The sequence below is a fragment of the Martes martes genome (genome assembly GCF_963455335.1).
Source record: "Martes martes genome assembly, chromosome: 13".
In the NCBI taxonomy this organism is placed as follows: Eukaryota; Metazoa; Chordata; class Mammalia; order Carnivora; family Mustelidae; genus Martes; species Martes martes.
Window position 1 is genome coordinate 52,556,078 of NC_137901.1, and position 17,525 is coordinate 52,573,602.

Sequence of the window (17,525 nt, forward strand, 5' to 3'; positions counted from 1 at the left end):
TTAAAGAAGTGAGATTGAAATCCAGCTTTATTTTTAACTATGAGTAGTCAATTGTCCCAGTTCAATTTACCCCTGCTCTGAAAAGACACCTTTGCCAAAAATCTAAATCTCCATATATATTCTAATGTGTCTCATTGTTCTTTGTTTTCTCTTCCTTTTTTTCTTGGTACAAAACTTTTACATTTTAATTATTATCAACTTCTAAATATACTTTAGGGGCACCTGGCTGACTCAGTCAGTGGGACATGTGACCCTTGACGTCCTGCTGTTAAGTACAAGCACGTTGGGTGGAGAGATAACTTAAAAATAAAACCTTTAAAAAAATAATATACTTTGATACTTGGAGGGGCTTCCCCTGCCCTCTTTCATCCCCAGTGCTTCTCTTTCAGAATTTCCCTGCCTATGGTGAACTCTTTAATTTTGATGAACTGTGGCAATTTTTAGAAATCCTGTTGGTATTTTAATGGAAGTTGCTTTAAATTTAAAGATTGATTTGGGAAAAATAAACATCTTTATGCCTTCACTACTGAATCTTGCTAGAAAGAATAAATTATATCTTTTATTTTACTTAAGTCTTCCTTTATGTCCCTCAGTAGGGTTTTAAAGTTTCCTTCATAAAACTCGCACATATTTCTTGTTAAATTTATTCCTAGATATTTCATCATTTTATTGCTATTATAAATGGGTCCTCCACAGCACTGGGAAGAGGTAATGGTGATGAATGGAAACACGCAAATGAATTAACCCTTTGACGGAAGGAGGAGAAAGGGAGTAAGTTAAAAACAAATGGGTATAATATTCTGAAAGTCTTATTCTTGCTGCATAAATATGGTACTTATTCCAAATGATACATATTTTTAAAAAATGGACACATCGCCTCCCTGCATTCATTACTGGTTCACCTAACCTTGTTCCCTCAATGTTAATTCAACTCCTTTTAGTTCTTTGTCAGATGAACAAAAGCGGACTGTTTCTTACTTACCCTTCTAAAAAAAGAAGAAAGAACATGGAAACAACCAATATAATAAAATATTTCACACAAGTCATGAATCAGGAAAAAGAAGAATTAAAAATTGCCAATAAATACATTAAAATGTGCTCACCTTCTCAAACAAAGAAATGTGAACCTTACAAAAGTTAAGTGCCATTTATTTGCCCAGGTGACTGATGAACTGAAATTGATTGTTAATATGTAAAGGCGTAGAGAAAGAGGTTTTCTCACCTACTTTTGGTGTGATTTTTAAATAGGTAAGATGATTTAGAGGGCCATTTGGTAATATCTATGAAAAACACATACCTTTGACCCAGCCATTCCACTTACCAGGGACCCTACAAATGTACTCAAGCCCCCAGAAATCTGTGTAGGAGCTGACATTCTGTTAAGACCCACTAGTTCACAATCAGGAGGAGTTCCCTTGATTTGGATGGTTAGCCCATCCATGTTCTTTCAATTGTCAAGTATTTCAAATATAATTGGACTATCTTTTTGTGCTTAGTTACAAACTAGAACTATTTAAATACTTATCACTAAGCAAATTGTTACATAAGTGGAAAAAAGCAAACTACAGAATATAATTATTGTTTGGATCATTGTCTAGGGATTCAGAGTGACAGGACAAATTATTTAACCTCCCCAGACTCCAACAACTTCATTTGTCAGATGGGGTAATAACAAGGAATACTTCTTAGGGTTGTTTTCCAGGAATAAATAAGACTAAATAAGTGAAATGTTTGGAAACTGCCTGGCATGTTATATTCAACAAATGATTGTAATCTTTTCATTAATGATTCTTATACTCTCATTTTATCTTCTTTCCTTTTCTTTCTTTCTTTTTTTTGCTTTCTTTCTAGAAAGCTCTATACCCAACATGGGGCTTGAACTCACCACCTTAAAATCAGGAGTCACATGGTCTATCCACTGGGCCAGCCAGGTGTACCCACTTACAGTCTCATTTTCATACATTATTTTGTTTAATAAATATTTATTGAGTATCTATGATGTATGAGGCATTGTGTTAAGTGCATGAAAATTTCATAATGATCATACATTTTAGAAGGGGAGTCAAAGGAGAATAAGTTAACAGTCAAATAAGCAAAATAATTAAAAATTGTGGTTATGGAAGAAATGAAGAAAGGGTTGAGCTGGATCAGCGGTTCTCAGCCAGAGGTAATCCCTGCCTCCCCATGCCACCACCACCATTTCCATCCCCTCTGGAGGACATCTGGCAATGTCTAGAGATGTTTGGTAGGGAGGGTACTACTGGCAAGTATTGGTTAGCAGTCAGGAATGCTGCTAAACCATGCACAGGACAGCCCCTGCAACAAAGAATTAGCCAGCCCCAAATGTTAACAGGGTTATGGCTGAGAAACCCTGAGCTAGGTGGTGACAGTGAAGGGTCAGAGGGGTACCTGAACTTAGGTCAGAAGGTCACAGAGACTTCTCTGGGGTGACATTTAGGCCAAATTTTGACTAGGGAAAAAAAGCCAGACTTGCAGCAAGTGGTGTGGGTCCAACCTGGGCACAGAGGACTTGAAAACAACAAATAACAATGAAAAATTTCTTATATTAGTGTGTAGTATACATATGCCCTCACAGAGAGTAAAGGGGGCAATTAGGAGGCCTTTTACATTTTAGCTGTCTTGTTGAATTTTAGAGAATAGCTTTTTTTTTTTTTTAATTTAAAAATGGGAGCCGGGGGCTGGGTGGCTCAGTCCTTAAGCGTCAGCCTTCGGCTCAGGTCATGATCCCAAGGAGCCCCACACTGGGTTCCCTGCTCCACTGGAAGCCTGCTTCTCCCTTTCCCTCTACTGCTGCTGTGTTCCTGCTCTATCTGCTATCTGCTCTCTCTGTGTCAAATAATAAATAAAATCTAAAAAAAATAAATAAAATAAATAAAAATGGGGGAGGGGAGAGAATAAAAAGCAGACAGATTGGAAGACAGCCTCTTGTAAAACTATAGGTAGATTTCAGAGAGGGAGATCTTAGAGCATGCCCCACCTGATCAGGAGGCCCTGGTGTATCATCTGTGGTTAGGCTCTGCTCTTAACCACGTTCTACATCCAATGGACCTTCCCACAAAGAATGACAGAGATCACCTGATTTAAAGCCAGATATCTATGTCCAATACTTGGTTTTATATCTTTTAGTTTTGTTGTATTTGATGTGTTATTTATCTTGACTTTAAGGGGGAAAGAATAACCCACCTTACAGTTTGTGTATTAAATGAGATAATTTAAGGAAGTGTTTCATAAACTGGAAAACACAATATAGATACACGCTGTTGAGAATAAAAAAAAAAAAAGGCTGTGCTCAACTAATAATCTTTTTGCTTTGTTACCTTGATTCCAAACCCCCACTAGGTAAAGAAAGATGAGAACTGGAATGGAGAGGGGAAAAGCCTGGGAAAGGAAGTGCAGGCCAGGAGGAAAGTGATTACAAACAGAAGTTGTAGCCCCAGTTACATTATTCATGCAACTAAGAGCCAGAAGAGTAATCCTGATGGGATGGATAAAATCACCACAAGATGGTGGTTGTAGCCTAGGCCCTTCTAAAGACAATGGCCAGCTTCTCCAAAAGCAGCCCAAAACCCTCTGACCTGAAATGTGAAAAGTTGATTATGGAATTCTGGTGCAGTGTTTGGAGCCCGGCAGTCTGCATATTTTATAAAAGTATCTGTTCCCCAGAGACTAGAAACAAAAGGGATCCAGCCACTGTGTGAGTCATCATCCTTGCTGGATGGAAATCATGCTTTATCAATGGCTGTCCAGTAGATGAAGGAAATAAGTACATTCTCTGATCACCTGAACATATATATATATAAAACTGCACACTGCACACACTTTCCTGGCTTACTTGCCTTTCTGTTTCTTGCTGAGTTTTTGCATTGGAAGGGTTTGTAGGCTGTGGATTAACTTACCCGACTGTCTTTTCTTGGCCCTGAGGCGGCTTCAAAAGATGACACCAAATGGAACTTTGTGTGCCTAGAGGGAAAAAATAAATAATGGTGAAAAACGTGTATCAGCGGTCTTCTCCAGCACCAAGCACCTTCTCACTTTTACTCACATAATTTTCCAATTTAACGCTCATATGAATTCAGCAAATAGTGTGTAGCAAAAGGGAATTTATAGCATTTCTTTTAGCACCGGAAGGAAACTCAAAAGTCATTGGATCAGTTTAATTGAGAAGCCCTGCCTGGGACATTAAGGGACTGACAGAGCCAGAACTGAAACTTGTTTTTCCACCTTGAGAAAAGCAAATAAACAAAAAATATCCTAAGCAATTGCGGGTTTTTTGAGCCCACTCTGTCGGGTTGTTTTCCTTCCCTGTGTTATGCAGACTCCAGGCACTTTCTTCCCAGAATGCAACAACAATCCAAAGCTCCAAACAAGTTTGAGACCAGCCTGGGGTGGGGGTGGGGGTGGGGGTGGGGGTGGGAGACTCTACTGGAGAGCCATCACACGAGATGATGCCGGTGTTCCTCTTTGGTGCATCTCGCCAGATTTAATAACAGCTTTGATATGAATCGCTCGAGCAAAATGTGAGCATTGGCCGGATCAAGCCGGCCGTCCAGCGAGAGTTTAAAGTTCGACTGTTTTCCTCCTCGCAATTTGAAAGAGGCTTTTAATTCTCCCCGCTCCTCCCCCTTCCCCTGTAAAGTTTGTTTTCTAGCTATAAAGTCGCTTCAGCTCTTGGTTTCCATCCCGGTTGCCTGAGAATCGCAATAATTAGCCAAGTTCACTTAGACGAAGAAAGAGATACCTTTGTGTACCTAATGAGAGCCACCGCGTGGCCAAGGCTAACCACGCAGAAGTTAACATTTTTGTCTCGCGCTTCTGTAAACGGGGAGGGGGAGGGTTAAGCCGACCCGAAGGCGTGTTTTGTGGAGTGGCATCGAAAACGGCCGAGGCAGCCGAAGCAGCCGAAGCAGCTTTCGAAGTTAGCAAACAAAGCGTCTCCCCAGTAACCGCCCGGTTCCAGACGAAGCTCCTGCCACTCAGACCGCTGAGTCGCCGCGTCGGCCGGCCCCCGGCTCCTCCTCCCTGCGTCTCTCCTCGCTCCTCGCTCCTCCCTCCTCCCAGTTCCCCAACGGATACAAGCCACCAATCCCAGCAACAAACAATCCTTCAAATGCAAGAACGCCGCGGCCCTCTAACGGGCGCCCCCCCACCCCCTCCCCGCCCCACATCTGTCCAGCACTCGGGCGCAGCAGCTGATTCATCTCCAGCCAGGCCCGGGGAAGGAACTGTGCTCCAGCAAGTTGCAGGGTAGCTTCCAGGCTGGTGGTTTCCCCTAGGACCATGTTTCCCCCCTTTGTCGTTTTAGATGTGTGTTCTCTTAGGTGCCGAGCAGGCGGCAAACCACAGAATAAAAAAATCGTAAGGCTACTGCCTTCTTAGAATGACGCTTTTTTCCTTGTTTATTCATTTTAAGCCCTGTAATTGGTAAAACCACCCAAGCTTTGTAAACTCTGGCCTTAATTCACTCTCGAGGCGGGGGTGTCTTTTTTTGGGAGGGCGAGTGGGTGGGAGGCTGGCTTTAATTTTCAGTGTAATCCTAAAACAGAGGCTCCAAAGTCTAGTTAGTCATCGTTTGGCTGCCTGCGTCCTCGGGTTTAACCTTATTTCCACGGAGCTTTTCCTGCCGGCTTCTCCATCGAGGTTACAAAACAAAAACAGCACAGAGCCGAAACTGGAGACAGACTCGGGCGCTGACGTCTCTAGTAGACTTATTTACGGTTTTTTTTGTTTTGTTTTTTTTTAGTGATGGGGAAAGCCATACAGTGGCATGCGACAGTTCATCTGCCTCAAAACAACAGGACACACACGCGTGAAAACCAGACCCAGCGGAGAGGGCGGGGAGGGGGCAGGCGTTTCTTGAAGTCAGCCAAACGGCATCTGGTCTTTTAAAAGGGTAATCTCATCAAGGAACTCCTGTTGGAGCCCTAACTCTCAACCAAAATAAACCAACAGGAACATGTGTTTATTCAATGGCTAGTTTCTGTTTGAAATACCCGAGGGGAGAAGGGGTCCACTAACAGGGCTTAAGCTCTAAAAGTAGACTGTTTACCGAAACAGACGAGCAGCCCCAGTGTGGTCGCCCCTTTTCCTTAAAGGCGGCAGCCTCCTGAGTCCGAGGGTAGAGGTTTCAGGCCGAGTTTTTGCTGTGGGGCAGGCGCGCGCCCGGGCAGTCCCCAGGCTGAGACTTTTTAAAGAGCATGTGAGCATGACAAGTGTCTGTCCGCAACGAGTTAGATTTTGAAACTGCCTTGCAATCCAGTCCGGAACTCACAGCTTTAGCCGGGGGTAACAGACATTTGCCTGGGGTGTCGGTGTCTCATTCTCCTCCCCCAACCGCCCCCACCCACCCACCGCCGTCGCTGTTGGAGGAAGAGCCCCGGGAGGAGCAGGGTGCGACGCGCCGCGCCCGCGTGTCAATGGCAGCCGTGCATTCTGGAAGAAGTTGGTTCTTGTCCTGAATACTTTTCCTACGGTGCCCCGCCCCTTGAATCAGAAGCAGCTGTCTTCTCCTGCGGCTAGAGCCGGGAACCGTGGAGTTTGGGGCAGCTGTCAAAAACGAGAGGGGAGCCTTTTCTTCCCTGGGGTGGAGGAGGGGGCAGCCTTTTTCCATCTGTTGCAATTTCCTAACCAAACGCACCCTCGCCAGGCGGAGGAAGAAAGGCCCAAAAGAGAAACCCGGACGCCTGGCTGGTGTTGCCGCCGCCGCTGCCGCAGCCGAGCGAGGGATGCGGGCGGCGTGCGCGCAGCACGGAGGAAGGATCGGGTTTCTGGGCTCAGCCGCCCCCAGGAGGGACGGGTGACAGCGGGCAGAGAGGCGCGGAGTGAGCCAGTGCAGCCCGAGCGCTCGGCGCCGTCCACCCCAACTAGAAGGTGCGGGGGAGGGGCGGAGGAGCGGCGGGGCGGGCGGGGGACGGGGCGGGCAGCTGGGGGCGGAGGCAGGACCTCCTGTACCTTCCCTCTTCGCCTCTCTCACTCTGACAGCGCCGAGGTACGCCGAGCAGGATCGGGGAACAAAGGAGAGGGGTGGGGAGGGGAGCGAGTTGGGCGAGGGAGAGTCCCCAGCCGGCTGCCAGAAGATCCCGGCAGGAGGAAGCCCAAGTGTCACTTGAATTCCACCCAAAGAGCGGGAGCCTGGGATCCGAGCGACTTGATTAGCAATAACGGCTGGAGCGCGTCCTACAAGTTACGGGAGAGTCGACCGGGAAGGAGGACAATCGCGTGCCCCCTTTGCCCCCGCTCCTGGCCCCTCGAGACCCCCGCATCGCCTCGCGCTGGAAGGGGAGCTCCAGAATGAAAAGCAAGAAAGGTAAGGCTTGGCGGGCTGTGCCCGCCGTGGGCGCGGGTCCCGGGGAAACGTGCTCGCTGGGCCCCGCCGGGCTTGGGGAAAGAGTGACTTAGTGGACTTTTCAGCCCGGGGCTCTCAGGCAGGAACCGCGGCGGTTCTCTTTGTTGAGGCTGCGTCTGAAATGGCAGTTGCTGTTTTCCTTCTAGACACAACACGAGGGGCTGTTGTGGGGAGACGGGCCTCTCCACGCTGCTGGCACGTTGTCAAGAAACACGCTCAGCGCCTTGTTTGTGCGCCTCCCAAGTTTCATTGTCTCAGCCGACACCCCACGCTCCGCGGAGCCGCCGCGTGGCTTCTCGCTGGTTCTCGCGGGTGGAGGTTTGGGCCGGGTCGTGGGGACCCCCACCCCGATTCTCCCCGCCAGGACCGCGGAGCGGCGGCGCCTTTGTCTGAAAGTTGGGCTCCCGGGCCCCCACTCCCTCCCAGTTGGGCCCTGGCACACTCTTCGCTGGGGATGGGGTGTTTTCACAATCGAAGGAATGCGACTCTGGCCCCCCAACCGCCCTAGGGTGTCGGTAGTATTGGAAAGCTGCACTTTTAAAAACTCTCAGTCTCTAAAAGTTTTCCCACGATGAGTTTGAGGCAAGATGAAGAGTTAGGACTGAGGGCGAGCAGCTTAAAGCGGCGTGTGGTCAGAATGAGTCCAAGTGTGACAAGCAGGCTTGGTTGTAAGGGCACAGAGTGAGTCTGTCATTGTTTCCACGAAGCGTTCTGGAAGCGTTACAACTAAAACTTGCCGTCAGTCTGGTTTAAAAACAAAATACACAGTAAGAAAAGAAAAAAAAAAAAACAAAAACCCCACCGCCACGAAAGGTCAAAGAATGTTAACTCCCTTCTGAAGTTAACTTTTGAGTCCCTGACTGGGAGGTACCCCGAACGTTCCGTGGTGAGCCAGAGTTGGCTTTTCTGTTGTGATTTATGTGGAGTGGTTCAAAACAGAAGTTAATCGCTCAGGGAAGCCAGCGCGGGGGCGAGGGGTGGGGGGCGGCTGCTGCGCATGCCCGGGAGCGTCCGGGAGTTTTTGTAACTCCACATTCTTTCAGACTCCGCCGGCGGACACCGTCAAAACCCAATATTGTTAGCGGGGTAGCCTTCAACCCAGGAGAGTTCCTTCGGCCACGTTTTCACCTGGGAGTTCTGTTCCTTTCATTCTGGGCGGGTGGCTTCAGAACACGCGGAGCTTCTCAACCCATGCTTTCGCATTGAGAGTAAAATTAAATGTCAGAACCCGGGGCATTCGTAGTCGTTGGTGGTAGGACTCCCAGCGAACCCTCCCCAACGGTCAGTGAGAACGTTGAGGGCTTAGAGGTTCGGATGTTTAACGGGACTGGTAACAGACGCGCGCGGGGAGCGCCCGGCGTGGCGTCTGGAAGGCTGTGTCACCTCGCCGAGGACTGACGGGTCTAGCTCCTTACTGGAAGGCGTTTTCAGTCTCCTGGTGGAACCGAACGGCCTCATTTGGGGGGTTTGTTTATGTAGAGCGGTTCTTGGGAGCCTAAAGCAAAGCTAGGTTTCCGCCGGGGGCGGGCTCCCCCCATTGTTCGGGCTCGGGTGGGGAAGGCGCAAAGCTGCCTCGCGGGTCCTCCCCCGCAGCCCCTCGGGTACGCTCGCTCTCCCCGAGGCTCTCCCTTGTCGTCTCCCCCCTCCCCTCGACCGTCAGCGCTCCTCGGCCCTCCCCAGAGCCCCCCTGGAATATGTCCCCCCTTCCCAGCGAAGGAACTAGGCTGGGACCCCGAATATTCAGGGTAAGCGGCTCCGGCCGCAGCGGGTAAGGAGGTCCTACTACCGAGCGCCGACTCATGGAAACAATGAAAGGTGACGTGTTGGAAGGGAAACTTTGCGACTGGTTCACAGCTTGTGCGGGGGAGCCGAGACTGCTGAGATTGCCCAGTTTCTTTCCCTTTTTAGGTTTTCCCGGCAAATCGTATCGACGGTGGGCAGACCCCTCAGAATGTTGAGATTCGCAGCATCGTTTCTAGTTTCTTGTAATCTGAAACTCCTGAAGTCCTCTCAATCCGTGCAGTTGGAGGGGCGATTTCAGTTGAGGCTGAGAAACTCGCTAGAACAAAAGCTTCCCTGGCTGTCCTCCCTCCCGGGCTCCTCCCTCTGTGGTCCTCTTGCGTCCTGCCTCCCCGCGCCTTTCCTCAAACTACCTTGGAGGGGGCCGCGTTGCGGGTCGGCTCAGCCAGGAACCGCGAAGAGATCTGTCCTGCCTGGCTTTTGTGGGGCTGGACTCTTGTCTGTTTTATAAAAGTCTCTGAAAAATCTTTAAAGTTTTCTTGAAAACAAAAGCACTTTAAAGGCAGTTGCAGGGCCCGAGATTTGGTAAGCCTGTTTTGTGATAATAGTGTCTCGTCTTTAGAAAGCCGAGGATATCAGAAAGTTCCCACCCTGCAGATGGATTTAAAACAAGCAAAGAAGATTGAGTGAGGAAAATCCCCGACGTCTTTTTGCTCCTAGTCTCTGACAGTTTGGAATTCTTCCTTTAGAACTGCTCTCCAGCTGGGTCCAGCCAAGCTCACCTTGGAGTTTGTGCCTGGGGTGTTAACTATGATTCCCGTGGCATCTCCTGAGATACTCTAATCAGAAAACTTGTTAGGTTAGGCTTCCTTTTTCCTATTTGTATACTTAAACTCTTCCTTCGATTATTCTAAGTTCTAGATCCCTTTCTAGCCTCTTCCAGGTATTTTTTAAAGTCCCAACTTCACAACCGTGATCTCTGGCCTTCCCCTGCCACCCCCTACCCCAGTTCCTATTAAGAAAAGATTGATTTTCCCAGCGGTGGGATCCATAGGCCATCTTGTGGCTTTCTAAACATTTCCTTGTGTGGATGGAGTAAAAAAAAGGCTTGTGAGCCCCCTCCCCCACCACTACATTTTTTAAAGTGTAAGCAGAGCAGGACCTTTGGAAAAAAGTGGTAACCGGGAAAGCTCTGTTACAATAGGAAATGAGTAACGTGGAAAAGTCTTTTTGTTTTTCCAAGCTGAGCCACAATCCGGAGGGAGAGTTTTAATGAAAACAGTCCTGACAGCAGCAAACGTGGTTTGCTGCAGTCAAGTATCAGCTGGTGTGGCCAAGGAACTTGAAGTCTTAACTTCCTGTTACTTCAGCTTTTGTGCCCATACTGGAAATATTTGTTAAGAGGTCCAGAGGCCTGGCATTCATTTATTTAAATGAACTGAGAACAGAGTAAAGTCACACTGCAGTTTAGTGTTGCTTAACTGAAACCTGCTTTTTGTGTGTCACTAACCTATTCTGAAAGATCAGGCTTCTTGTCAAACTAAGCGAGCAGATCAAAGGGCAGGCTTCAGGGTTTTTTTGTTTGTTTGTCTCAAACTCTTTTGTTATTATCAACTTACAGTTGGGAATTCACCGTTCACTGAGGAAATTTTCACACTTTTCTAGTTTAAAAGGGGGGAAAGGGATTATAGCCTCAAGAAGAATGTCTGGCTTTTCAGACGTTGAAGAGTTTAAACAAATTGCTTTATTCAAATTTGCCTTAGTCATTCAATTACTTGACACATTTTTTAAAAGGTAGATTTCTTTATTTATCAAAGTAAATGTAAAACAGGAACTCATTTCTAATTTCTTAAGGTATTTTATTAGTAGCGCTTTGGCCGAATTTCGATACAGGTTTTAAAAGTTTCTCCAGTTTTCTACAGTGAAAGCAGTTTCAGTTTTAAATGTGCCTCTTTTAAAAAAAAAAACAAAAACACTTTTTTTTAAGCAGTTTAATGAAATTCTCTGCAAAAGGGAACATCAAATACATGGCGGTTAAAACTTAGGATTCTTCTGTGCGGTTTATTGATGGCTGTTAGTTAAGCCTTGAGCTGAAGTGAATTTGCAAGATCATCCTACTCTTTTGTTAGAACTTGCTTTACTTTGTCTTTGGAAGGTTCTTTTCTGTGGACACTCCCTCCAGCACCATCTGCCCCCTGCAGTCCAAAACTAAAAATGTGTCCCCAAGTAAAAGTCAGACTCAATTAACTGTGAACTAGCTCGTCAACAAATCTTGGAATGCATAGCTTTTTGAGTGTTAAAATGCTTTAAAAGGATGGGTTAAAATTTTTTTTATAATGCATTGAATGGTTTATCACGATGTGGAATATTTGTTTTTATTTTTTTATCAAGGTGAGCCACTCTGAATTGCATCAACAAAGTTATGAACGTTCCGTTTTCTTTCAATTTTATGTTATTTTAATTTTTTTATATAGAACTACTGGTATTTTCAAGCATGCGATTGTAATTCATTTACATTTTAAACATTCTAGATTGTCTTCAAAATAGAGAATGTATTTCTTTAGTCATTCAGAGTTGCCAGTTGTCCTTTTGAAAGGGGGGAGGGTCCATAGCATTTGTGATTTAAATTTTTTAAAGTTCAAAATTATGTTTAAATGTTAAAGGGGCCAAGTCTGAATTTTTGTTGACTCCAGTCTATTATATGTGATGTAAATATTCTCTATGGCTGTGAATTCTTAAAATTTCTGGTAGGATTAAAGTACTTACCGACAAAAGAGCATTTCCTCTAGGGGGTGCATATTCAGTCTTTGTCATGTAATATTTTAAGACTGAAGTCTACTTCTTGGTATGTAGTATTCTAGATTCTGATTACACTGTCAGTTGAAATTTATAGAAATTTTAAAAGTTTATTCAGTAGTAGCATCTTTTGAGCTCTTACTCAAGTACTAGTAGTAAAAAGATATTTTTGTGTACCGAAACTGAAAACTTCAGTGGCTGTTTGTATTTAGTAAAAGGTCACCAGTGCTTTCCATTAAAAGTAGGTGTCACATTTTGAATAAATGTAGGTAGCAATGAAAAAGAAATGACCATGGAGTTGGCAGAAAATTTTGAAATAAATTTTACCTTTAGAATACTAACTGGGTTGGAGACGCTTGGATGGCTCAGTCGGTTAAGTATGAGGACTCTTCATTGCAGCTCAGATCTTGATCTCAGGGTCATGAGTTCAAGCCCCTCTGTGGAGCCTACTTAAAAAAAAAGAATATATATACACACAGAGACACATACTGGGTTAAGTGTTTGATTTTCCCTCCTTATATAAGTGGGAAAAAATGTATGACTCTGCCCTTTGGTTTCCAGCTTTCAATGGAAGAAGGAGGCAAAGTAGCATTTAAAATGTGCATTAGGACCCTTGGATTGTTTTTCCTGAGTTAGCAATGACCTCAAGGAGAAGATTGTTAGATACATTCCATCTGCTGTAGCGGCTTTCCTGTTCACATGTGACCCAACTATTCACTTCGGGTGCAGCGTTGCCTCCTCTGCTGCACTAGACTTCTGGGCATCACTCAAAAGGAATGTGAGAAGTTAAATTCTACAGGAAAGTGGGTATGAAAGGGCTCGAGACCATTGGTTGAGAATCTCTGACATGCCACCACTGGTCAGGTTACTGTTGAGACTTTGACATATGCTCTGATATGCCAAGAGAGAAAACACTGGTACATCGCTTGGCTCTCAGGAGTTAGGACAGTGTGGTTGCACACTAATGGCCCTAAGAGATAAGCTGTGCGTTGGTGCTTCCCTGATAAACGTGGTTGACGCTGGCCTTTGTCCTTGACCAGGTGTTGTTGTGGCATCGGGCAGTGAGACGGAGGATGATGACAACATGGACATCCCTCTGGACCTCTCCTCCTCTGCTGGTGCAGGCAAGAGAAGGCGAAGGGGCAACCTTCCCAAGGAATCTGTGCAGATTCTCCGCGATTGGCTGTATGAGCATCGATACAATGCCTATCCCTCAGAACAAGAAAAAGCATTACTGTCCCAACAAACACACCTGTCTACACTACAGGTAAGGAAAAAGAACACGAGGTGTATGCATGGGGTTGGTTTCTTTTCCTTTCCAGAGACCTTTTATAGCATTTTATAGCATTCCTGTTTATCAAATCATTAAATGCCTCCCCACTCCAAAAAAAAAAAAAAAAAAAAAAAGAAGAAGAATATTTTTCTATTGTAAACTTTATAATACTAACTGGCTCTTTAGAGAAGCAGAAACACTTGACAGTCATCTGTCAAATAGCATTTCCTTTAATGCCTAAAAGGGCCTTCTTTTATGCACCAAACATAAAGAGGAGGTTAAATCTTCCTCTATTGCCCAGGAAACTGGTTTGATATTTAAACAAGGGCAGACTTCAGTGAGGTAATTCATGTTGTGTCTGTTGACACAGTCATTTGAACTGGGAAAAATCAGTAACTGGGAGGAGCGGCCCTTTTCATACAGGAAAAGTTTTCCTGTAGTTGATTAACTTAAATGCTGGGGCAGTGGGTAATAGGTTAATATGGGGAGTGTTAAAGGGTGAACTTCCCTCCCTAAACTCATTTTCAGACATTTGAGAATTTCTATCCTTTTCTTCCTCCTGAAAAGGCTTAAGGATGATGAGATTAAAAAGGGAATTTGTATTAGAAGAGGAATAGGTTTATGGCAGGAAATAGCTCTCTTTCTTGGTGGAGCTCAAATACCTTGAAATAACTTTGGAAGTTCCGGTAAGCCTTTTCATGCCTTCTTTACTGCAAAGAGAGAGATCAATTAGGCATCCCACAGAAGGTTCTCAGAATGTGTTTGCCGAGTGTTAAAGCACACCTTTATGATTTCAGGTCTGTAACTGGTTCATCAACGCCCGCCGCAGGCTCCTCCCAGACATGCTGAGAAAAGATGGCAAAGATCCAAATCAGTTCACAATTTCCCGCCGTGGGGCCAAGATTTCTGAGGTGAGCTCTGTGGAGTCAGCCATTGGTATCAAAAACTTCCTACCGGCTCTAGAGGAGAGCCCATTTCATTCCTGTACAGCTGGACCAAACCCAGCCCTAGGGAGGCCGCTGTCCCCCAAGCCATCGTCCCCAGGATCAATATTGGCTCGTCCATCCGTGATTTGTCATACCACTGTGACTGCATTGAAAGACGTGCCTTTCTCTCTCTGCCAGCCAGTTGGTGTGGGACAAAACACAGATACACAGCAGATAGTAGCCAGCAGCTTCACAGACACCTCCCTCCTGTACCCAGAGGACACATGTAAATCCGGACCAAGTACAAATCCACAGAGCGGTCTTTTCAACACTCCCCCCCCTACTCCACCAGACCTCAACCAGGATTTTAGTGGATTTCAGCTTCTCGTGGATGTTGCACTCAAACGGGCTGCAGAGATGGAGCTTCAGGCTAAACTTACAGCTTAACCCATTTTCAAGAAGAAAAGTTTTCACAGGTGTTACTATGATTGCCGGGGTGATGGCAAGAGACGAACTGCATTATTTTATATATTTTTTTATTAATATTTGCACATGGGATTGCTAAAGTGAAGCTTCCTGTTACTGAGATGTCTTCAATGGAATACAGTCATTCCAAGAACTATAAACTCAAAGCTACTGTAGAAACAAAGGGTTTTCTTTTTTAAATGTTTCTTGGTAGATTATTCATAATGTGAGATGGTTCCCAAGATCATGTGATTTATTTTTTTCCCCTCTCTCTCTCTCCCCTTCCCTTTTTTTGTTCTTTTTTTTTTCCCTCCAGACTGTGCAATACTTAGAGAACTTATAGCATCTTCTCATTCCCATGTGGAACAGGATGCCCACATACTGTCTAATTAATTAATTTTCAATTTTTTTCCAAACAAGTATGAATCTAGTTGATTGATGACTTTTTTTCATGATGTAATAAAGTATTTTCTTTAAAATTTACTGTAATGCAGAGTATTTTGTTGAGGGAAGCACTTCTTAAAAATGAGTAGGATTATAGCACCCAATGAGCAGGAAGTTGGGGGTAGGGTGGGGTGTGAGTTAGGGGGGTGTCACGAGCTCTTTGAAGAACCGTGGACAACAAGCCAGTATGTATAAACAGGATGTGTGATATTTACTCTTGATAGGAGGCATAAGCAGGCCCTTAAATCTTGACTTAAAACTGCATGACAAGTTGAAATGATTCATTCCATCAGTGTTCAGCTAACCACTAAATCCCTTGGTGATCTGTCCTTCACATTTTGAAACATGGCCAGTGTTGAAAAAAGGTCTCAAAGCACCTGATTAGGACATAAGTTTTCAGAAGGAAACAACCCATGGGGTCCCTCTGTATTTCCCTCTTTCACGTCACTCTTTAAAATAAACTTTATCAAGTGCTACAGTTAGGTGAGGCCTCTACATTCAAATACGATGTGAATCTGTACAGAAATCACCTCTTAAAACATCTGAAAACATTTTCTAAAATGATTAAAACAGTGGGGTTCTTTCAGCCATGAGACTGCGTGTTGGGTTTATTTTCTAAGGTCACAGTGGGTGAAAACTGGTGCCATACACAAGTGGAGTTTGTTGGGATAGACAATTACTTACGAAGCCAGGATAGCCAGAAGGGAATTGGTGGTGTTCCTTTCACTTACATGGTTGACCAGATTTGTCACATGCCACAAAACCATTCTTTGTTGTCATGCTTAGTATGAGGTTTCTTTGTTATTACAGTCCTGTTCTTTCCAGCCCTGCTCCAGCTAGGAACTGGCTTGAGTTTGAGGTAACATCAGAGCTTTAGTACTGTTTAAAGAATGTAGAAAAATTCAAAGTTGAGTTTGTCTAATTTTGTCAACTTCTTAAGAAAGTCCCTACCGTAGAAAGGGCTAAACTCAGACTTGTAAATAGAAAAACAACACTGAGAAGTCAAGCAAAGAGGTGGAAGTCAAGTAAGTGAGGAAAATGTGTGTGGTAGCCTGTGATGGGTACAGCTATGAAGGGAACCTCAACCACGAGGGGGTGGCCCCACCTCAGGGTTGCAGAAGTAGATATAACCAGAAAAAGAAATAAAGTGAAAAGGAAATATCAAATATAAATGAGAAAAAGATGACTAAGACTCATTACCTGCTCTAATAGCTAGATCAAAGACTGAAATTCTTTGAGTAGAGATAAGAGAGACCAGCAAATCCTGAAAGGCTTCCCTTGTTAAGATGTTTAATTAATCATACTAGCAGGGAGAGAGAAGGCGCCATATGAGTGATTTAAAAGAAAAATGTCAAAGGTCAAATGAAACTCAAAAGTTTAAAAAACAACAGAGACCTCCAAAATTGCCTGTGTTTTATTTGACTTTTTTTCTGTCTTGAGGTTCATAAAGATCCTGGTTGATAATAACTGGTGTGTAATAAATGTAAACCATTAAAAAACAGGTAAATATAAATGGAATGTGAAATATAAAAGACCATATAACTATCCATGTTGCAGCCGAATAGAAATGAATTTTGTGCTTAGTATTTACATAATCGCTTTTCATTTACTTTTAGCTATTTGTGTTTCTGTTTAAAGTTCATCCCTCCTAGATAGGATATTGTTGGGTCTTGCTTTTTTATCTAGCCTAACAATCTCTGCCTTTTACTTGGTGTATATACTTGATTTATGTTTAATACAATTTTTTGTTAACTTTTAGTTTTAATTCCAATTAACATACAGTGTTATACATATTTAATATAATTTTTGCTATGTGTCTTTTGGGTTTTTCTCTGTTCGTTGTCTTCTTTCAGGCTAATTGAATATTTTTAGTGTTTCTTTTTCATTTTTCTATTGGCTTATGAGCTGTACTTTTTTTAATGGTTGTTCTAGGGATTAAAAAATACATCTTAAATTTACAACAACCTATTTAGGGTTACTATTACACGACTTCATACAAAATATGGTACCTTGCAACAGTCTGCTTCCTTCCTTTCTTTGTTTTTTATATAAAGTATAGTTAGATACATAATAAATTAATTACAATGGTTTTATTTTTGTTTTAGGCCGGTCCATATCTCTTTAAATCAAAGAAAAGAGGATATATATAGTCTTGTATTTTTGTTAAATATTACCACTTCTGGTGCTCTTCATTCCTTCTTGTGAATCCAAATGACATGTTATCATTTCTCTTCAGCTTAAAGGATTTCCTTGAGAATTGCGCAGGCCTGCCAGTGACAAATCATCTGTTTTTGTTCATTGAAAATGTCTTATTTTACTTTCATCTTTGAAGGACAGTTTCACTAAAGATCGAATTCTGGGTTGATGGCTTTTGCTTTTTGTTTTTTCCATCACTTTAAAGGCATTTGTTTTCTGGCTTCTGTTGTTTGGGATGAGACATCAATGGTCTCATTGTTTTGTATATAATGTCTTTCTCTGGCTCTTTTATCTTTGGATTTTTGTAGTTCCACTATGATGT

General features: G+C 44.0%; 1 protein-coding gene across 2 annotated transcripts; it reads left to right on the forward strand.

Annotated features, from left to right (window-relative positions):
* The first annotated feature begins 6,509 nt into the window (after window positions 1-6,509).
* TGIF1 (TGFB induced factor homeobox 1) lies at window positions 6,510-15,050 on the forward strand. 2 transcript variants are annotated; one of them, XM_080821421.1, is made up of 4 exons: window positions 6,510-6,888; window positions 7,141-7,324; window positions 12,940-13,166; window positions 13,970-15,050. In XM_080821421.1, exons 2-4 carry the CDS (start codon window positions 7,309-7,311, stop codon window positions 14,543-14,545), a joined length of 819 nt encoding a protein of 272 aa, XP_080677547.1. In that variant the 5' UTR covers window positions 6,510-6,888; window positions 7,141-7,308; the 3' UTR covers window positions 14,546-15,050. The 2 variants fall into 2 exon arrangements, with proteins under 2 accessions (XP_080677547.1, XP_080677546.1); XM_080821420.1 differs by lacking the exon at window positions 6,510-6,888 and having other exon boundaries at window positions 6,990-7,324.
* The last annotated feature ends 2,475 nt before the right edge of the window (window positions 15,051-17,525 follow it).